General features: G+C 30.3%; 3 protein-coding genes across 9 annotated transcripts; all 3 read left to right on the top strand.

Annotated features, from left to right (window-relative positions):
* Positions 1-788: 788 nt before the first annotated feature.
* Positions 789-7128, top strand: FUC95A (1,2-alpha-L-fucosidase). Its single transcript, XM_028080709.2, has 10 exons — positions 789-1143; positions 1989-2134; positions 2452-3344; positions 3544-3676; positions 3877-4035; positions 4630-4854; positions 4931-5032; positions 5193-5328; positions 5893-6088; positions 6537-7128. The coding sequence occupies exons 1-10, from the start codon at positions 834-836 to the stop codon at positions 6850-6852; spliced, it is 2616 nt and encodes an 871-aa protein (XP_027936510.1). The 5' UTR covers positions 789-833; the 3' UTR covers positions 6853-7128.
* A 954-nt stretch (positions 7129-8082) lies between these two features.
* LOC114189674 (uncharacterized) lies at positions 8083-10509 on the top strand. Of its 7 annotated transcripts, none has more exons than XR_014996541.1 (5): positions 8083-8350; positions 8523-8683; positions 8962-9034; positions 9567-9584; positions 10171-10509. XR_014996541.1 is itself a non-coding variant. In XM_028078305.2 (4 exons), exons 1-2 carry the CDS (start codon positions 8196-8198, stop codon positions 8671-8673), a joined length of 306 nt encoding a protein of 101 aa, XP_027934106.1. In that variant the 5' UTR covers positions 8083-8195; the 3' UTR covers positions 8674-8683; positions 9567-9584; positions 10171-10509. The 7 variants fall into 7 exon arrangements, 3 of the variants coding, with proteins under 3 accessions (XP_027934106.1, XP_027934107.1, XP_027934108.1); XR_014996542.1 differs by having other exon boundaries at positions 8084-8350; positions 8523-8641; XR_014996540.1 differs by lacking the exon at positions 9567-9584.
* Positions 10510-21706: 11197 nt separating this feature from the next.
* Positions 21707-22998, top strand: LOC114191736 (zinc finger protein 7-like). Its single transcript, XM_028081103.2, has one exon. The coding sequence runs from the start codon at positions 22137-22139 to the stop codon at positions 22713-22715; it is 579 nt and encodes a 192-aa protein (XP_027936904.1). The 5' UTR covers positions 21707-22136; the 3' UTR covers positions 22716-22998.
* Positions 22999-23261: the final 263 nt, after the last annotated feature.

Below are 23261 nucleotides of genomic sequence, written 5' to 3'. Positions count from 1 at the left end.
GATTGTTTTTGAAAATTTAATTATTTTTTAATTTAAAATGATTATTTTATCTCTTAACTACTTATTTATTTAAATTAAATATTTATTTTAAACTAAATTATTATATGCAATAAAAAATAAATATAATATGTATTTTCACTAATATGAGTAAAAGATATAATACGCGGAAAAATACATTATATTATTTATGAAAGTTTGATCTATATAATTATTTTAATTTTAAATTTTATTTTGCTATAGGAAGTTACAATTTTAGTATCTATTCCCGATTTAAAATTTATTTCTAGTCGTCATTGGTAATCTTGAATAAGAAAACAAAAAATTATTAGTCTCTAAAACGCGTAACATTATCATAATAGTTTTTAAAATAGAAAATTGAAATTAATTATTTTAGTTCCCAGCATATGTGCATAATGTTTATTTATTTTTTCTTAGAAAAAGCTTAAATAAATTTTTGTCCTTCAAAAGTTTGAATTTTTGTGATCGAAAATATTATTACGATAAAAAAATCGAAGCACGTAAAGGAAATTTAAAAATATTTTAAAAATCAACATAAAATAAAAATGGAAGGCAAGTAAATAAATATTTTTAAAAAATATACAAGTTATTGGCCTGAGCGAGAAAATAATTTATTTTTCCTAAAGAAAATGTTATTTTAATTCTAAACATTGAAATAAAAAGCGTACATAAAATAAATTTGCAATTTCCTGTGTCTGGGGGAATGAATGTTAAAATAGTGAGAAAATCTGTAGAAGTAGATGACAAGGTACAATAATTTGTGGTATAAAATAGTATGTAGAAAGTGAGTGTGATGAGGTGCATTCAGAGTAGAGATGCCAACAGCTATGAGGCAGAGCAATCAGCTTCTTCTCCACCGACTTCTTCTCTACTTTGTCTTCTCTTCCTCACTGTGTTGGGCAAGCCAAGATGGAGAACGGGTTACAGTGCGCAACACCCCACAGAGTACGTGGTGGACGCCACTTTCAGGCAATGCAGGGGATGATGATGACTCTCCTCCAAGGCCCTTGAAGCTTACTTTCGCTGGGCCTGCGACGCACTGGACAGATGCCATCCCCATTGGCAATGGCCGTCTCGGTGCCATGGTTTGGGGTGGTGTACCCTCCGAACTTCTCCAGCTCAATGGTATTCTTGCTTTCAAACTCTAATCTGGCAAACCTTCGCTTTTTTAATTGCTGTTACTTCGATCCAAAGGCCAATGAAAGTGATGTTGTTGTTACATGGTAGTTGTAAGAGTTATAAACTACATGTTTTATTCCCCGTTTGATAATTTTTTATGCCCTTTCTCACTAACTCACCCTGTATAAGTTGCATTCTTAAAATTCACCGAGTTTGTACCCGCATATTGTCCTTAATTCCTTCAAGATCTTTGTTGGGATCCAATTGTACGTTTGGGACTTGAGTCCCGATTAGAAGTATGGTATTCTGGTGTGGGGTTTGCTCTCCACCTAGAAAGGGTTGTTTTTTCTGGTGTAGTTTTACTGAGGTTCTTTTCTTTGGATATATATATATATATATATATATATATATATATATATATATATATATATATATATATATATATATATATATATATATATATATTGTTAAAGACTTGTAAGAATAAAAAATAACGAAGAAAAGTGATTTAAGCTTCTTTCATGAGCTCAAACTAGCTATCAATAAGTTAATTTATAAAAAATTTCTTATTAGTTTTGCTAAAAGTTTTAATCAGGTGGAAACTAGAATTAGCTTATGAGAGGAACTTAGTTATTTTTTTTTCTCCTTATTTTCTTCTTCTGTAAGTATTTTTTTTTTTTTCATCAAATGGGTGACACTATAGCCATTTGTACTTGTGAACTTGTATAAGTGGGACGAAATGTCGAGGACATGGTCATGGTTTACTTTTTTTATGCAAGGTGAAACCAATCAACTATGTCTCTCTCTCTTTCGTGAAGCATTCTAATGTGAAGATTTAAATTTTCTTGTAGAGGACACACTCTGGACTGGGATCCCTGGAGACTACACCAACAAAAGTGCTCCACAAGCGCTGGCTGAAGTCAGAAAGCTTGTTGATGATGGAAAATTCTCTGAAGCTACAGCAGCAGCTGTCAAGTTGTCAGGAGAGCCTTCCGATGTATGTAATATGTCACCATTCATATAACCATCCTTGCTCTAAGTTTCGAAGAACTATACTATTTACTAAACTGATTTCAGGGGTTGACAACCCGGTAATATGATATATGAACAAAGGGATCTGATTAGGTGCTATTTTTCTACAATACAAATCTCATAATTTTATTATTCAACTTGTATTCCATTCATTCCCCCAGGCCTTCTTTTAAATTTGTGCTTATTCGTGCTCTCATTTGGACTATGGATTGGTGCATGAGTCAAGGAAGCTTTATACAAACTTGGTTTTCATTTTCCTGACTGTTATTTCTTTATATGAAGGTATACCAACTTCTCGGTGATATCAAGATAGAGTTTCATGATTCCCATCTTAAATATTCAAAGGAGTCTTATTACAGGGAGCTGGATTTGGATACTGCTACCGCAAAAGTAAAATACTCTGTGGGTGATGTAGAATTTACTAGAGAGCATTTTGTTTCTAGTCCAGACCAAGTAATAGTGACAAGGTTGTCTGCAAGCAAACCTGGGTCATTATCATTTACAGTGTATTTTGATAGCAAAATGCATCATGATTCAAGGGTAAGTGGACAAAATCAGATAATAATTGAAGGGAGATGTCCTGGTAGTAGGATCCGACCAAGACTGGATTCAATTGACAATCCAAAGGGGATTCGGTTTTCTGCAGTTTTTGATATGCAGATTAGTAACGGGGTTATACAAGTTTTAGATGATAGGAAGCTAAGAGTTGAAGGTTCAGACTCGGCTATTTTTCTTTTGACAGCTTCTTCTTCCTTTGATGGCCCATTTACTATGCCTGAAGACTCTAAGAAGGACCCTACTTCTGAGTCCCTCAGTAAAATGAAGTCTGTGAAAAGTTTTTCTTATGCTGATCTTTATGCACGACACTTAGATGACTATCAAAATCTATTTCGTCGTGTCTCATTGCAACTCTCCAAAAGCTCCAAGACTGTTTTGGGAAAATCTGTTTTCTACAAAAGGCAATCGATTTCCTCCCAAGCAAACCTCTCTCAAAAGGAAGGTGACACCATTCCAACTTCAGCAAGAGTCAAATCTTTTCAAACTGATGAGGATCCTTCCTTTGTTGAGCTTTTGTTTCAATATGGTCGGTATCTGCTAATCTCTTGTTCACGTCCTGGATCTCAGGTGGCAAACCTACAGGGTATCTGGAACAAAGATGTTGAGCCTGCATGGGAGTATGTTTTTCGTTCTCTTTTCATCCCTCAGCTAGCAATAAATAAATAAATAAAAAGGAAATTGTATACTATAGTTTCTTGTTTATAAGGTTGCTTAGAGTTTTGACATGGATATGGAGTATTAAATATAATATGTAGAAGTACTTTCACGAAGCATTGCTGAGAGTTTGTAATTTGTCTCCTTTTGTACGTCATCCAGTGGTGCTCCTCACTTGAACATTAATCTTCAAATGAATTATTGGCCAGCCCTTTCTAGCAACCTACATGAGTGTCAAGAGCCCTTATTTGATTTCATTTCGTCTTTGTCAGCCAATGGTAAAAAAACTGCAAAGGTATTTTTTCTTTTCCCTCTTGCTTTCATATTATTCTTGGCATTGTATTTAAGAAAGAGATCCATCCTTTCTGCTATCAGTAACTTTATATCTTGTATAGCAAAACAAAAAGACAAGAAAATATAGTCTACCATATTACCATTTGCTGTCCTGAATTTTATGTGTTCTATCCATATTTTCCTTTGATCTTTTGCATACAGGTGAACTATGAAACAAATGGTTGGGTTGCACATCAAGTTTCTGACATATGGGCTAAAACATCACCAGATAGAGGTGAGGCTGTTTGGGCTTTATGGCCTATGGGTGGAGCTTGGCTTTGTGCCCATTTATGGGAGCATTATACTTATACAATGGACAAAGTAAGTTCATATTTTTCTGAAAAATATCTAAGCCATGATCAACCGTTATACTTGTAAAGTTGCCTATTTCGTGAGTGCAATTGTCTGCTTCTATTTTCATGGCATAACTATGTGTTGGACCTGAAATATTGAATGAGGTTATTCATCTTCATGTCATGATAGGGTTCTCTATATGACCAGTTGATGTATTTTTTGTCATTATGATTTATGAACTCAATATAATTTCAAAATTGATACAAATCCAAATATTGCCTTGTTCAGCTATGACAATTAATAATTCCAGGGAGCAACATAATGTTTTCAAATGGATTTTCAAACCCCAACCAAAAACTTCAATTATAGATTTCAAGTTTCATCTAAGGATAGAACTTATTTACTGCCATTATTACCAATGAACCTTTGAGGTTATAAATATAGACTAGTTATTAGGTACCCATACCAAGGGATGGGGAATCTAATGTTTTATCATGGCACATACAGCTATATTTTTACTTGTAAATGCTATTTTCGTAAATTGTATCTGTTTTGTGTAGTATCTTTTGTGTGTATTAATTACTAGGTAAGTGATGGTTGAATTTTCTTTTTTTATATTAGGATTTTCTTAAAAATAAAGCATACCCTTTGTTGGAAGAATGTACATCATTTTTGTTGGATTGGTTGATTGAAGGCCGTGGTGGATTATTAGAAACTAACCCATCAACTTCACCAGAGCACATGTTCACTGCACCAGACCGAAAGCCTGCTAGTGTGAGCTACTCATCAACCATGGACATTTCAATCATAAAAGAAGTTTTCTCCATAATCATTTCTGCTGCTGAGGTGAGAATGATACTCACACCAATACTAGTTTCATATTATCCCAATTTTGCCTAGTCACTAAATATCTGAAAAACAGGTTTTGGGAAGACACAATGACACAATCATCAAAAGAGTCACCATGTATCAGTCTAAGCTTCCTCCGACAAAACTTTCTAGAGATGGTTCCATTATGGAATGGGTAAGTAATTATATTTATTATCTGTATTCCTTCCCTCCATCCATTTAATATCCATTTGGCCAGTTCTTGTGATCTGATATTTTGTTCTGATTTGCAACGACCAAGTTTGACTGTTTGCCAGCAATTCCATGTTAACTATAGCGCCTTACTTATTTTGCAGGCAGAAGATTTTGAGGACCCAGATGTACATCATCGACATGTTTCACATCTGTTTGGACTATTTCCAGGACACACGATTAGTCTTGAGAAAACTCCAGTCCTCTGTAAAGCTGTGGAATCTAGTCTAATTAAAAGAGGTCTTTTAGGAGAACTTTAATCTTTCAAGAGATAACATTTTTTTTTTCCATGCAATATGTCTGGAACTTATTCATTATGTTGAAATTTCATATTCTTAGATAAGTTGGAACAGCCATATATAATTATTAATAGGTTTAATTACTCATTTTTTTCCATAAATTTACAACTTTTAGTCTCTATACTTAAAAATGTTTCCATTTAGTAACTAAAGATATCCTTTTTAATGATCATTTTAATTATTTTTAGTCTCTAAGACTAATACGGATTAAAAATGGTTGTATAGATATTAAAATACTCTCTAATGGTTGTGTTTTTTTGCTTATGAATAGCTGAAGTGATCTTTTGTGTTCAGACTAGAGAGAGTACTTTCAACTATGTGTCAGCTTATAGCCTCTCTAGTTAGTTTAGTTGACGACTGTAATGGTTCTCCAGGAATTATTTTTACTTCTACGAAAGCAGGGATTAGTATGTTTATGTTCAACCTTATATATGACAACATACATAGTGTAAATCTGTATTCTTTTTCGTTCAACAGTAGTTAACATTCTCACTCTGTATTACAGGAGATGATGGCCCAGGATGGTCGACAACTTGGAAAGCGTCATTGTGGGCACATCTTCACAATAGTGAGCATGCGTATCGTATGATAAAACACTTGATTGTCTTGGTAGACCCTGATCATGAAAGTGATTACGAAGGAGGACTTTATAGCAACCTGTTCACAGCACATCCCCCTTTTCAGATTGATGCTAACTTTGGGTAAGGCTCAATTTTTTATAAAGACTGTAAGGTATCTTGTCAATTTCACTTTCATCACTTTCATGCGTTCACTGTTTTTTGATAAATCTGCTTTCTGATGCTAGTTTTTTCCCTGTTTTTAAACATTTTTGCAGTTATCATATCTTGTTGAATATATTCCATTGCATCTTATCAACATTATAACCCAGGACTTCGGCTCTTAATTTCTTCTATAACATCTTACACAGCATAACTGAGCAATTCCATAACTGTGAAAAAAACCATTACATTCTAAGTATTGAAGTGGACCCTCGGGAATAGTAGTATTTTTTTTACTTCACCCATATTCTTGGTAGTTAAATGCAGAAATAGAAACGTGGCACGAGATTAAACTATTGCTTTAGCTTTAACGACGAGGTGTGCTCCTGATAATTCCTTGGCTGAAAAAAAAAACACTTTTTGGTGGCAGTTTTTCTGGAGCAATAGCAGAAATGCTTGTTCAAAGCACAACGAAGGACCTTTACTTGCTTCCGGCATTGCCACGCGATAAATGGGCCAATGGTTGTGTGAAAGGATTGAAAGCTCGTGGTGGGGTGACAGTCAACATTTGTTGGAAAGAAGGAGATCTTAGTGAAGTTGGGCTGTGGTCAGAAAGGCTGAATTCTCAAGTAAGACTACATTATAGAGAAACCGTGGTCTTAACAAGTTTATCACCTGGCAGAGTTTACTCATATAATAACCTATTGAAGTGCGTGAAGACATACTCTCTCCCTCAGAAAAGTTAATCCTTGAATATTCTTGCAATACTTCTAAGTAAGAGACATTGTTTTTTGCAATTTGTCATGGGTTCAATGTTGGATGCAGTTTGCGGGATCAAGATACATTTATCTTGCTTCCTAAGATTATTCTTTTCATATAGCTGCTGAGAATGTAATTTAACCAATAATTTTGTTTTCATTGATGCATTTGTTTTACGTTTTTATGCGTAAAACCTGTGTAATGCTGTTGTCATTTTTAGTATTCAACTTCACTCGAATTCAATGGATCATAGATATTCTGCTGATCGAGAATATGTAGAGGGATGTGGTCTAGGTGTTTATGTTTGAATATGAATTGGGAGAATTAAAAAGGCTTTATTTTCAATCAACATATTTTCTTTCTTCCTCAATGTGTTTTGGAATTTGCTGCATGGAAGTTTAATAAGAACATTTTTTTTTTTTTTTATCTAAACTAAACACAGGTCAGGCTTTCCAAATTAGAGTACAGGTTGAGCAATGTGACTTTGCCATGGCTCTCATTTTCCAAAGAGCATAGAATGTTAAATAATAATAAAAGAAAGATTAGAGTGAGCTTCTACCCATGCAAATAATATATATGGAAGTATAATAAATGAGAGGTTTCACAAGAAAATTGTGGAATGTATTGTTAAGAAATAAATTTAGACTTAATTTTACAAAATTAGTTTGAAAGATAAGATTATTATCTATTTATATTTTACAAAATGATGTATGACTTCCAACATATATAATTAAAGTTTTTTTTAGATATTAAGTTAAATAGATTAAGAAAGACATAATTTAAATGCATGATAAATCTCTCATAATTTTTTAGTTTTTATATTCATTATCCTCATTTCAAGAAACATATATACTCAGAGATTTTATTTTTAGATGTTAAGTTAAATAGATTAAGAAGGACATAATTTGTCCCTTTACATTTTTCATTATTGCTTTATATTTTATACTTATAATTTATCGTAGAAAATATTAAAATAAAAATTAAAAACACTAACCACCATTCGTTAGTAAAAATTCTTTCTAGTAGTTTTTTCAAAATTATATTGTAATTTATACATAAATTAATTTAGGTTATGAAAAAACTTTATTTCTTTTAAAAACATTTATGTAGTTTATAAAAAAAATGTCCAAAAAAATTACAAAAAACGGTTACATACAATACAGGTTAAAAATTGGAAGCAGCTAAAAGCGACATCGTTTTATCTGCTCCATGATATACCTAAGCAAAGCAAAACCTACGATTCTCTCACTTACTCAGTAGCACCAGCCACCAACACTAAACCCTTGCAAAGCCCTAAAACAGCGTTCCTCGTCTCTCAGATTGGATTGCAATGGCTTGGCGTTCTGGTTCTCTCTCTCGTTCCTTAGTATCCACAGCTAGGGCTTCTCTCCGGCCGGCGGCGCCGTCAGCACTTCCCCGCATCCGTCCGCCACCGGTGACTGCCCCTCGCATCCAGTCCCGCCGCTTTTCCATGCCGGCTACCAGGTCTCGATTTTCACCGTTTTTCTGTCTCTGATTATTTAACGATAGCTAGAAAGACATCGTTTCAGAACGAATTGCTAATCTGCCGTCGTTTTAATTTCTCTAATTTAAAATTATTTTTGTAATTTGTTGCATTCTGAATTATATTGAGAATTTGTATTTTCCTTTTTACCAGGAATCTGGGGCAATTGGGCTGCACACAATCACTTTTACCTCTACAAAGTACAATGGCTATTACCTGCATGACGTCACACATTGTTGTCAGTGCTCGTGCCTGTTGCGAGCTGTCCCATGGTACCTTCCGTCGTTCTTGTCAAGATCGCTAGTAGTCTCTTTGTGAGTCTTGCTGGTTCTAGGATGCATGAAAATTGAGAATGTGAAAATGGTTTATGCTGTTTTGTCTTTAAGCTTATCATTCCATTGCCTCACCCAAAAATCCCTTTTAAAAAATCTTACTAATGTGCTGGATTGTATAGAAAAACCTTATATTATAGGCATGATAGATGGTGAATTTAGGTAGTCCTTTGTTGCTTTATGCGAAGAGATGAGTTGGGTAGAATTTGTGAGTTTGTCTAGCTTGGCTCATAAGAAGGTATTAAGATTTAAATTTATAGGGATGAATGGAAAGGATGGGTGATGCGCCAGGACATTGATCATCTTCCAATGGCGAGAGAAGAATGCTGCATAGTAGGTTCCTTTTTTGTTTTCCTTCGTTCAAAATTATAAATTCAGTAATGTTTTCGGTTAAACCATATATATAACCAAGTGATTGGTTATTCTTAGAGATGAACTGAACCAGTAGTCAGATAAGCAATTGTTTATTTTAATTTAAGTTATTTTCCTTGGCCGTGCATTTTGTCTATCTATTGCTTGGATAATTAATTATTAATTTCAGTATTGAAAAATCTCATGCTTTGAGCTGTTATTGTATCCCCTCTCATTCTACTTTTGCTGGCTTTTCATTTTCATTCAACTGTATTTAACTTGTACATTTTTACCTAAATATAAAATATTTTATGGTTTCCAACAAGATTTACGGGGCCTTCCCAAAAAAAACTCACTTGAATGAACTATTTGAGCATTTTAAATTCCATGCACACATTTGCTTAGTTTACCAGAAATAAAATCCATGCCAGAGTCATCCTTGAAATGGCTGTATGTCCAGCCCTTTCATCAGTTTTATAATGCTACTAATGAGTAAACTACATTCCTTTCACAGGTGATCCTGATTCCTGAGGTGAGGTTCTAAGTCCCCATTTATTATTTTGGTTAAAACTTAAATACCTCCTTGACCCAACTTCAAATCCTTTGCTCTGAAAGATGAGATTTTTATGCTAAAGAGGTTACTGCCTTGAAAATCTTCCTACGAAGGCAATTTGAAAGTCTCGGCAGCCAGGCATGGTTGTCAAAAACCACATTCTGTCCTTTTATGTAAAGGGTGATTACAACCTTGGCTTTCTCCTTTATATGACAAGTGTTCTACAAGTGTTCTACAAGTATTTTTATCAAAAAAAAGAACATGTCGAGATTGTTTACTGTACTACTTTTAGTGTTTGCATTCTTAGTCTGTCAAAGAATTTGCTGGCTATGGTTGTACGTTATTACCACTCAGGCCTTTTTGGATATTCATGCTATTTTGGTGGTTTCAATATAATTTATACAATGCATGCACGTGGATATATAATTTCCGAAAAAAAAGTCCTCTGTGTAAGAAAACTTGTGAGCAAATAATCTGAATGTCTGGTTGAGCAATATTGTCCAAAATCTTTTTAATGCCATGAAATCTCATGCTTATGCTATTATGATTTCCTTTGCTGTTGCAGGTACGTGAGGAAGCTGTTGGATTTTCCCAGTTGGCTGTTTTGGATACGAGTGACCAATAATCAGGAATAGTGTTTTCTGCTAAGTAACAGTTGTAGGAATGTCGAATTAGACTCATCGGTCATGTTCATCATTTGTGCTACTTATTCAACAGAGAAAACTATTTATCTTCCCTAACTCGGAACAACTTTCGTGATTAGTTCTTGATTCTTCTTGCATCTGGCATTGTTTAAATGCTGTACATTTGTGGTCTTTCTTAAAAATATTTGCGAAATAATGTCTGTGGTTTGTCACTTATCAATCAATGCACTAAATTAGCCCATGAATGGGTTTTTCTGGTCCTTATTATTGCAGAAAACTTTATCAAATTATAAACAAAGTAGAAGTTATGTTGCTTGAGGTTATGGTAAGATAAATGGTAGTTTACAGCATTGAAGACTTGTAGTTATGCAAATTTTTAGAAGGGAGTTTATCCCTTTATACAAATTTACTTTGAGTTGTACAAATGTTTTTCATTCTATGTTTAAAATTTTGGTTGGACATGTATGTCATTTGTGTCAATTGATTCTAGTTTCAGACATGAATTATTTTTTTTCTTTTGAAATTATTTAGTTTAATTAATTTATATTTAATAGAACATTGGCATTTGATCAATCAAGTATAAGTTTAATACATAAAAGCATACCAAAGATGTTGATTTATAAATATGATAATTTGTTTTTAACTTTATTATGTTTTCACTTTGCAAATTTATACGAATAGTAATATGGAATTAAGCTGCAAATAAGTATTATAGTTTGCAGTTAAGTTTACTCTTAATTGACATTGTGACGCCGCAATTGTCTCTTTTTGATATTTGTATTTTAAATGTGTCTACGTATATTTGGATGGGTAGTAACTTTGAATGGGACAAGTATTTTGACATCTAATAAATATTTATGCATTCTTTATATTCACTATTTTACTTTTGATTCTTTTTATAAATGTAAAATTTAACTTTTATTTAATAATAAAAATAACTCTAAAAATGGGTTATTGACATTGTGTATGAATAATAAAATAAATAAAACAAAAAATGAATTATTAAGTTATAATTAATGATCATTGATTTTATTATTTTTATATTAAAAATTGGAATAGTTAATTCTATTAATTAGTATTATTATAAATTTATATAAAAAATTGTATAAAAGTAAAAAAACTTTTTGAATTTCTAAACAAATATCTCTCTAACACAAAATAAATATTTTAAAAATTTAAAATTTCCACTAAATAGTAAAAAAAGAAAAATCCATTTGACACTAGGGATGGCAACTGGGCGGGTACGGGTATCATGATCCCATCCCCATAATAAAAATTCATCCCCAATCCCAACGGGTATACAACTTTTGACTCATCCCCATCCCCACCGGGTAACGGGTATTTTCTTATACCCATACCCATACATTTTTTTATTGTTCCATATATCAATTAAATATTTTTTATAAAAAAAATTTAAAAATCACACCAACGGAATCATGATACTATCAAAATATTCAATATTAAAATAACATACTCTTTTTTATTTTCATGATGTCAAATATTAAGAAAAATATTATAATAGTATAAATCTCAAATTAAAGTATCAAATAACAACTAAATAAAATTCAAATAATTATATAAAAGCTAAAAAATTACACATTACTAAAATTTTATAATAACCAAAATATTTATTAATTTTACAAATGATCAGTGATTTCATTTGCATTCGATCCACCTACACATAGAAAAAAAATGAAAAATTAGATATGATATAATAATTGAAATTGAAAATTTTAATTACTAGAATATAATGTACCTTCTTCATCAGATTCATTTTCACTCATGAGAACATCTTTTCCTTTTAATTTTTTAACACCTACAAACACCAAATGTAGAATATTAGATGAGAATTCACAAAAAATACTAACAAAAAATATTAATAAATTTGAGTAACTTACCTAGATGGTTTGAGTTCCATATCCAACTTCTTGTACACATCAAAGCCTCTATAGTAATATGATGAAGTCGACTACGGTGAGAAGTTAATATCTGACGCAGATTCAGAAGCTACAGTTGTTATTGGAATAGCTAAAACATCCCTTGCAATTGCTTGAAGGGTTGGAAACTTTAACCCATTTGTTTTCCACCATGATAGGATATCAAATTCTTGTGTAACCGGCAAATTATCTTCTTCCAAGTAATAATCCAACTCTGTTTTCATAACTGTAGTTCTTGATTTTTTCTTTTTTGCCATAAACTCTAAAAATTCATTCGCATCATTATCAACATCCTTTCCCAACTCCAATGATGTAGCTCTATAAGAAGAAGTTTCATTCTTTTTTGATTGATATTCCAAAACCAAATCATAGCACATTTGACGAATCCTACTAAGTTTCAGATCAAAATCATTACCATACAATTTATAAAAATAATATTCTAACATGTCCATCTTGTACCTTGGATCTAAAACTGAAGCAATTGCCAATATATCATGAATAACACTCCAGTAACTTTCAAATTTCTTTAACATTTGTATTGCCATATTTTGAATGGTTATCTCAGGAGATTTAACCCAATCATTTATTGCAATCTTGATCTCACAAATCTTTGGGAAAAAGATGTTGGCAGTTGGGTATTTGGAGCCAGAAATGATTTCTGTGATGTCATTAAATAATTTTAGCCTTCGACAAACATCCTTTGCAAATTCCCACTGCATATCAGTTAGCAAAGAAGTGTATTGAGCTTCACGTTGCTTTAACCTAAAAAACACATCCTTATAACATATGGCAATATCAAGCATCTTGTAAGTAGAATTCCATCTAGTTGGGCAATCCAAACTTAACTTTTTAGTGAAAGAAATTCGCAATTGTCTAGCTGTTTCCTCAAATTTTTCCATTCTTTTAGGAGTTGCTGTCCAATATGCTACACTTTCTCGAATTTTTTCCACCCCTTCTTTTAGGACGGCTAACCCTTCTTTCACAATCAAATTAAGGATATGTGCTGAACAACGCATATGAAGCAAAGACCCTTTCTTAATGAGTGTGTCCAACTTCAACTTATCCTTAATTTTTTCAATCATGCTATCATTTGTGCTGCAGTTGTCTAAAGTGATAGTAGACAATTTTGTATCAATATTCCAATCGAACAAACAATCAACTAATACATTGCAAAGTCGATCAGCTGTGTGAGGTGCAGGAACATAAATGAACCTATAAATTAAGAAATATTTTGTAAGACATATAATCTTTCTAGAGGTGCATAAAAAAAATTACTGGAAAATTTATAAATTAAAAAAGGTGTACCTCAAAATTGTATTTTGCAATGTCCAATTGTCATCAATATAGTGAGCTGTGATAGACATATACCCTTTCTTTTGATTGCTTGCAGTCCACATATCCGATGTAATTGCTATTCTTCCTTTATTTGTATCTATCAACTTCATAACAACTTGTTTTTCATGTTCATAGATGCCGAGTATCTATTTCTTTATCGTATTTCGTGAAGGAAGTTGAAATAATGGTTGAATTGTTGTCACGAATCTAATAAAACCAATATGGTCCACTATTGACAATGGATATTCATGCAATATAATCATTGTTGCAAGTTCCCTCTTGGCATTTTCTTCATTATAAGCTCCACAAGCCAATTCCTTTTTGCCACTTGAAATCTTAGAAAAAAGTGTTTTTTGTCCCCCTTTTCCTTCAACTTTTATCTTTTCAAAGTGTTCCCACACAACACTTTTCAATTTCCCTTTCTCAGGCTCTACTTGTGTTGTTGAATGTATTTCATCATGAACTTCTGAAGGTGTTTGCGTAGATGAATTCAATGGAGATTGACTGTCATTATTGGAACTTTGAAAGGGAGTTGGTTGTTGTGAACACTGTGGTGGACTTGGTACCTGCAAATCTTGATCTCTTGTGCTCATTTTCTCTAGAAACTAACATACGTAACAAAAAAAAATCAAACAAAGTAAAAAGGTTAATTTCTTTTTTAACAAAATATAAAAGGAAAACCAATAATCAAGTTTAAAAATATTTCAAATATTTTTTATACTATTAAAAATTTATATTATACCACTTAAACGAAATAGCACAAATAACAAAATTAAATTAATAATAATTCAAATTTAAACATAGATTCTTCATCTTTTGATCTTGAATTAAATTAAGGATTTATGCAATTGAGCACTTAAAATTGAGAATTAAACATTATCATGAAACAAAAAATAAATAATAAATAAAAATTATCATAAAGGAGTAAAGATAATTAAATGTGTGACCCAAATTTGAGAATATCCATTTGAACATAACATAACGGAAAAAAAAATGTATAATTAAGATTATGATAAAAGGAAAAGTACCTTGAAGATCTGCTTAAACCTTAAAGAACAAGTCAAACAATTAAAAGAGAGTAAAAAAGTGTATAACCAAAGTAACAAAAAGAAGAGCTACAAAATAAGAGTCAAACATTTTCATGAAAATAAATAAATAAATAAAGATAATCAAATGTGTAACTTAAAAATTATTTCATAGAATGAAATTGAGGAACACCTATTTGAACATAACCATGTACAGAGAGTAAAAATTATGTAATAAGAAGAAGAAAAATTACCTTCAAAATTAAATCTTGAAAAACAAACCAGACAATTGAGAGAGTAAACAAAGTGTATAACAAAAAACAAAGAGAATGAGAAATATGTTATATATATATATATATATATATATATATATATATATATATATATATTATATTATATTATATTATATTATATTATATATTATATTACTATGTATATATATTATATGTGTGGATATCTTATGTTTATATATATATATATATATATATATATATATATATATATATATATAATTATTTATATATATTATATTATATTATATATTATATTATTATTACTATGTATATATATTATATGTGTGGATATCTTATGTTTATATATATATATATATATATATATATATATATATATTTATAGATATATATTTATTTTAAGTATATATTATATTATATTATATAATAATATAAATATAATAATATATATTATATTATTTTGTATATATATTATATGTATATGCGTAGATATTTTATGCTTTTATATATATATATATATATATATATATATATATATATATATATATATATATATATTTCTTTTAAATTTTTATAAATTTGTAATGTTATAAATTTGTTTATAAAAGATCTCACTAGTTAAATGATTAATTTGTTTTATACGTATATATTATATATATTATATTATATTATTATGTATATATATTATATGTATATTATATTATATTATATTATATTACATGTATATGTGTAAATATATATATATATATATATATATATAAAAGTATATTTTATTTATATGTATATATACTATATTATATTATATTATATTATATTATATTATATTTTATGTGTAAATATATTATTTATTTATATATATTTTTTAGATTATTTAATAAATTATAAATAGTTTAGTAATTTAAGCTGGGACGGGTATTTGGGCGGGTATATATATATCCCCATCCCCATCCCCATCCCCAGTTGAAAATTTCGGGTATTACCCATACCCATACCCATATCCAGTCAAAGCGGGGATTCCCCGTCAAAACGGGGACGGGTTCGGGTGATACCCACGGGCACGAGTTTATTTGCCATCTCTATTTGACACCTGAAAAATCTCTCATTTGTGAATATCTTTGAAATGTTTCAAAAGTACAAACTTTTGTTTTTCATAAAAGAAAAATCTTTTTAAAATTTCTCGTAAAAATAAAATATAATTATTTTATTATTTAATTCATATTTTAATTGTTCTTTTATAAATTTTTTAACTGTTTAACATTATGTGTTTGTTAATTTAAATTCTTTTATGTTTAATTATATTTTAATTTTTTAATAATATTAAAATATAATTATCTAATTATTTTTCAACCTTTTATTGATGTGTACAAAATAAAATATTAAATAGAACTCTAAAATGTTTGTGAACATTTTTTTTCTCTAAATAAACTAAAAGTATATTAATAATTATTAGTCAAAATTCATTTAATATTATAGTTAATAATATTTTTTTATAAAATTTAATGTGTATTAATTATTTTAACATGTAAATACAGGTCAGCATGACCCCATCAAATATTAATTAAAATGACACAACTCAATTAATAAAGCATTCTTAATTATCCAAATATCCTTACAAAACATTAAGTGCATAATTCTAATAGTACAACTAATGGCAATAACAACACACTTGTCAAATTAGATGTCCAAAGAAATGTTTTTTATTTTCAAATTTACCGCACACAACTAGAGATGGCAAATAAATATGTCCCTGTGGGTATTGTCCGAATCCGTCCCCGTTTTGACGGGGAATCCCCGCATTCACTGGATATGAGTATGGGTATGGAAAATCTCCGACTTTTTCAATTGGGTATGAGGATGGGTATGGGGATGTACATATCCCCGCCATAATACCCGTTTCCGTTTAAATTATTAAAATATTCTCAATTAATTAAATAACCATATATATAAGTATATTATTTTTTATTTCTTCTAATTATTTGGTTTGTCATGAAATTCATTCATATTTCAATTATATTTTTCATCTTATCATAACCTTTATGTAATTATGTTAAAAAAATGTATGTCAATTAAAAAATTTTATGTCTCACATTTGAATATTTCTATTATTTTTTAATATTTTTATTTATTGTATATTTTTCTTTCACATGAGAATGTTTAATACTCTCAATTTAAGTATTTAATAGCACACAAACCTTTCGTTTACTAGGTAATATAAAAAAAATCATTTACTTATTATTCTTATTATTAGTTTTTGTTTCATTTGAAGAACTCTTTTGTTTTACTAACACAATTTTTGTTATTTGTCAATCACTGAGTATATATGTTGATATTTGAAAAGTTTTTTAAGATCTCAAAGATATTTTTCAACTTATCATACCCTTAATTATACATTTGTTTTTCTTTGTGTGATTTCTTTCAATAGTCTTTCAAATTGTTTGTAAACATTTGTTAATTTGTTAATATTTTTATTTCTTGTTTATTTTCATTATGTAGAATACTATTTCAATATATTTTATCTAATTATTTTTTATTTTCTAACTCATTATCAATCATACTGTAATGTTTTTCACTATAATTGTATAAATAAATTTTATTTATTACAATATAAAAATTTAATGTAATTGTCATGAATATTTTGTTATCACCATCCAACATAATTGAAGTTCAAAAGATACAAGATTTATGTTAAAATTTTATTATTATGATTATTATTTGTTCTTTGTATCATTTTGATCAAGTAATGCATTATAACTTTTATTAGTGTATAAAAAAGAGATTCATTAGAATTTAAAATATTGAAGTAAACAAACATTTAAAAAATATTTTAATTTGAATATTTGTTTTCCTTTTATATTTTTAAAAAAATATTTTTAAATCTTATCAACTAGGTTTCATTAATGTTTGTAAATTTAATAAATGTGTTGGTTCTCATGAAATTTTATTTGGTATTATAATCTAAAATGTAAATAATTATAATTTATTTTAAACTTTTATTATGATTATTATTTGTTCTTTGTATCATTTTGATCAAATGATGTATTATAACTTTTATTAGTGTATAAAAAATAGATTTATTAGAATTTAAAATATTGAAGTAAAAAGACATTTAAAATATATTTTAATTTGAATATTTGTTTTTCTTTTATATTTTTTAAAAAAATATTTTAATTTGAATATTTGTTTTCCTTTTATATTTTTTAAAAAATATTTTTAAATCTTATCAACTAGGTTTCATTAATGTTTGTAAATTTAATAAATGTGATGGTTCTGATGAAATTTTATTTGGTATTATAATCTAAAATATAAACAATTATAATTTATTTTAAACTTTTATTATGATTATTATTTGTTCTTTGTATCATTTTGATCAAATGATGTATTATAACTTTTATTAGTGTATAAAAAATAGATTTATTAGAATTTAAAATATTGAAGTAAACAAACATTTAAAATATATTTTAATTTGAATATTTGTTTTTCTTTTATAATTTAAAAAAAATATTTTTAAATTTTATGAACTATGTTTCATTAATATTTACAAATGTAATAATTGTTTTGGTTCTCATAAAATTTTATTTGGTATTGTAATCTAAAATATAAACAATTATAATTTATTTTAAAGTATTTGATATCGAAGAAACAACCATTCTTCTAATATTGAATATTTGATAATATTATGTTTTCTTTATCATAATTTTTTTATTATTTTATAAAAAATAATAAAATTAATATTGAAGTAGTAAGAAAATGGGTAAGGGTATGGGTACGAGATTATACCCGTTACCCGGTGGGGATGGAGATGAGACAAAAATTTAATACCCGTTGAATTTGGGAATGAGGATGAATTTCTTTTACGGAGTTGGGTATGGGATAGCAAAACCCGTGTCCACCCCGCCCCGTTGCCATCCCTACACACAAATAAGTTTTTTGCAACGCCAATTAACATAAAAAAATAAAAGAAAAAAAGACAAAGACTAAAGATACAACTTAGAACAACGTATGAAAGTCTAAAATATGACATTAATGTCATAAAAAATTGTAATTATTGAAAATGGCAACTTAAAATTTGATATTTCAAAGAGAATTTCAAAGTAATTTTACAGGATAATTAGTAAAACATATTAATCATCTAAAATATTCAATAAAATATATACCACGCAAACTATATTCTTGTTTGCATCCTCAAAACTATCTATCACTCTTTAAAAGAAAATCATTGTCCTAAAGTCGAAGATTAGTTGTGTAGCACATATACTCACATGTATTTGTCACTTCACATGGGGAAAGCAGGTCATGTTCATCTTTAAATAATTCTAATGAAACCTTTGATTTTTAGCAACATTAATTCATCTAACTGAACATCAACATGTGCTGCTACACTAACATGTAGTTGTCATTTAGGAGATTTTGTGCTCATTTAAATATATTCTCATTTTAATGAAGCCTTCAATTTTTAACAACATTAACCTCTCTGCTCTTTATTTTGCTCCTTTATTGCTAAGAATGTTTTGACCTTGAGGAAGGCAATTATTGAAAGTGACATTGATCTAGGACAATTCTAAAACCTTTAAATGCGAGTATCTCTCTTGCTAGAAAAAAAAAAAAAAAACTTATTCATCAAACTTTAAGAAGTGAAATTATCTTAAACATCGTGCCTAATACACAAAGATAAGTGAAATAAGATAAACTCGAGAATATAACTCGTCATTCACAACAATGTAATAATTTTACCTTCGTGAATTTGTCACAAGGACAATAAACATCTTATACACCAGAAAATTCCAACAAACATCGTTTATTATTCATGCATCACAGCATTCATATTAAAATCAAAATGCTTTAAACCATAATCTTCTCTTTAACTACAATAAACCGTTAAAGGCATAAACACCGAAGAGTTTACCTTTAAAAAGGGAGAGATGAGAGATGAACGTATTAAAAGCTCATACATTGTTCTTTATAAATTCCTGTTCTTTATACTTGTACCTTAATTGAGAGCAAAACTTTAAACTATCATTAAATATCATTAACCAACAATAATTCTTAGTTCTTTTATTACATGTCTTTGGTGAGTAATGTCTAAGGTGCCTAAAGAGAAGAGGGTATGAATACTTTAGTTGTGAATAATGGGTTTTCTTAGTAACCACTCTTTGGTATGATGAAAAATTTAGTGATTGCTAAGGACTGGACTTAAATGTCATATTGTACAGTAAATAAGTATTCAGTGTTGTTATCTCATTCCTTTACCTCTTCTACCTTCAAATATCAAAATTTAATTTTGTATAAATTGTATTCTAACTTCGTAGGACCTACCATAACCTAATTCTTCATCTTACAATCTGGAAAACCTTTTTCTCGTATTCTTTTTAAAGCTTCTGAAAAGGCTTGTGTCCTTCTTTTATGTGTAACAGATAAAGGCAAATATTTACAGTTTAAAATCTTCCGTTTTTTTATTCCTGTCTTTACACAAATCTTTTTTATGTAAAGTTCAATTAAACTTTTCTTAGAATTTTTTTTAATTTATTTTCAGCATTATCAATATAAAAATCTTTAAATAGTTTACTAATTAGGAAGTATCGCGCGTGTATATATATATATATATATATATATATATATATATATATATATATATATATATATATATATATATATATATATATATATATATATATATATATATATATATATATATATATATATATATATATATATATATTCAATTACTACAATTAAAATCTTTAAAATTTGTGAACAGAATATATGATTTAAGCTTGAGGTTAACCCTAAAATTTAATATGATAATCTGAGAGAGAGTGAAGCAACAAAATTCCTAAATTTTGGCCTAAGTCTGAAATTTAATATGTAGTTCTGTTATATTCAATCTTTCAGCGTGTAGGGTAAGTATCGATGAGATTGTTATGAAAAAGTGGTGTCTTCTTTTATCGGATCATGATTAATGCGGACAAAAGAAGCAGTGGTTTCTTGCATGTTTAAGCAGACAAATCTATCTCATCTTTTAGTTTACACAATATTTGACATCTGTACTATCTTGTTTGATCAATTTAAGTTGGACTCTGTAAATAAGTATCCATCCGAAAATCCGAAGATAGAAATTATGAGACGTAAATATGTGTAGCGAGAAACACAATCTGGAAATATCTCTTGCTACCCCAAGTTGTTATCGAAAGTGGATACGAGACAGAAACCATGACACTGTTCCATGAATTCGGTGTTATGCAATGCAGGACCAAGGACCAAACACTTTTTATCTTCAATCTACATACACTCCACAAAGCAGAGCTGGGATTGGTTGGTGAGGTGTCTTTTTCCATGATCTGTATCAGAGAGAAAGTGTGGTGAACTGTGGGCAACTACCTTTACAAAACAGGGAAACAAAACAATGGAAATTTCCTGTTATGACTCGGTTTAATGAGGGAAAGACCAAGTACAAGTGGCTTCTTTTAGGACCATTGAAAAAGATAAAATAAGTGCATGTGCAAGTGGAACTTGGTGCAGTTCTTCCAAAAAGCCCCAACAAGAAAACACCCACGTAGATGCAGTGGTTCAACAGGGGAAACTGTTCTGAAATAGCAATGGACCTAGCTATGTACTGTTTGCAACTTTTTACAACCATTATTGGAAATAAGAAGGGTACTGTTCTTCCCCACAGAACATCAAATCCAAAAGCAATGAAAAGCCAACCCAACCCTACATGACATATGCTTAAACTCAGAAGTCAGATCCTACTTTCACTATCAAAAGGAATATAAAAGGTGGGAAATAAAGAAATGAATTAATATAGCAGTGAGCTAAGTGGATAACCATGACATATGCTTAATCATGAATGCTTAAACCCCATCACATCTAATACCTATCCTACTAGAGGGAAAAGTATAGCATATAGGATGGTGTTAGGAGCACACATGGCAGGCAGTTCAAATAAAATGAGATTTGATTTTGACAAGAGATGGAATGATTTAGCATTGTCAAACTTATATTTCTATGGGTATTCCTAAGATAGCCAAGAAATGATAGAACTTTGTAAGGAGAAAAGAGGAAAAAGAAAAGATGATAGTGGGGAATCCGAAGCCTGAAGGGAGCCAACAGTGAGATGACATAAGCATTGTTCCCTACAGAACCAAGCATCAACAGGTGGGGTTACTGATTCGGATGACAAAAAATTAAAAACATCCCATCTCACTTCCATTACACTTTGATACCCCTTTCGGTTAGTTTTTCTGCTTTTGATCTAAACTTAAAAGGACTCCAATGAGCCTTTTTTCATGTATTCAAATTCAACTCCCCTTGGTCATCAGAGATATCAGAGAATTTAGGGGAAATGATGATCGGAGAAGATGAAACAATCGTATCAACAGCCAAAGAACAACCAGTTGAAGTGATGAACGGAGAAAAGGACAACTATGGAAGTGAAGATGACAACCCCAAAGAGTGGTTGAACCTGAACATAGGAGGCACTTCACTCTCAACTTTTGGAGACCCCGATTTTCAATCAAGACCAGCCACTGCAAAAGTTTTTTCATGCAACTTCTGCATGAGGAAGTTCTTCAGTTCACAGGCATTAGGAGGTCATCAAAACGCTCATAAAAGGGAAAGGGGAGCTGCAAGAAGGTACCAATCTCAGAGGTCGATGGCAATGATGGGCTTCTCCATGAACACACCAACTATGCTTCGATCACTCGGTGTCCAGCCCCATTCACTCGTGCACAAGCCATGCAGAGGTGGTACTGTGGTGGCACCCAGCTTCCATGATGCACGTGCAAGGCTTGGGATGGCTTGGACGCCTTTCTCGTCAGAGGATCAAAGAGATCTGGTGTGGCCAGGTAGCTTTCGCTTGGTTCCACAACAGCCACATCCATCACAGGAGCCACTTAAGCTTGATTTAGACCTCAGACTCTGATAGTTGTTGGCCTCACCTTTGAGCTTTATCATCTTTTTTAGCCTCTAGAGCCTGATCTTTAACCTAAGGAGGGGAAAAACACAGGTAGAAGACACTTGACCTGGAAGAGTCGATAACTATTATGATGGTACAGCATAGTATGTGCTAGGAGATTTGTAGTTTCCACTGTCTATATTTGACATGTTAAGCACCCGAAACCCAAATTATGACACCCTGGCTATCTATTTCACTTCTTTTTAGTTTTGATATAAATCCCGATATGCAGTGCTCACTTGCCATGTTACTGACAGATACTCTGCTTTTCCACCTTAAAACTCATTTTCATCCTGCATGTACCACAGACACTTTGTGGGCGCTAGGTACGTTCAATATAAGGATGCTTCCACATATTTAAAGCCTCAATTCCTAATCTTAGATTTTAACTAAAGATGACAAATTCGAATGAAACTTTCCAAAACAAGACAGTCGTTACTACCAACGTCCTTGTACAGAGAAAATTCAGGAGATTTTCATTCAAACTTTAGAAAACGCATTTTTTAATGTCAA

Source organism: Vigna unguiculata, chromosome 7, assembly GCF_037176805.1.
Source record: "Vigna unguiculata cultivar grain cowpea cultivar isolate G323 ecotype 2 chromosome 7, ASM3717680v1, whole genome shotgun sequence".
Lineage (NCBI taxonomy): Eukaryota > Viridiplantae > Streptophyta > Magnoliopsida > Fabales > Fabaceae > Vigna > Vigna unguiculata.
The sequence above is the reverse complement of the archived record's forward strand: the minus strand, read 5'-3'. Positions and strand labels throughout refer to the sequence as shown.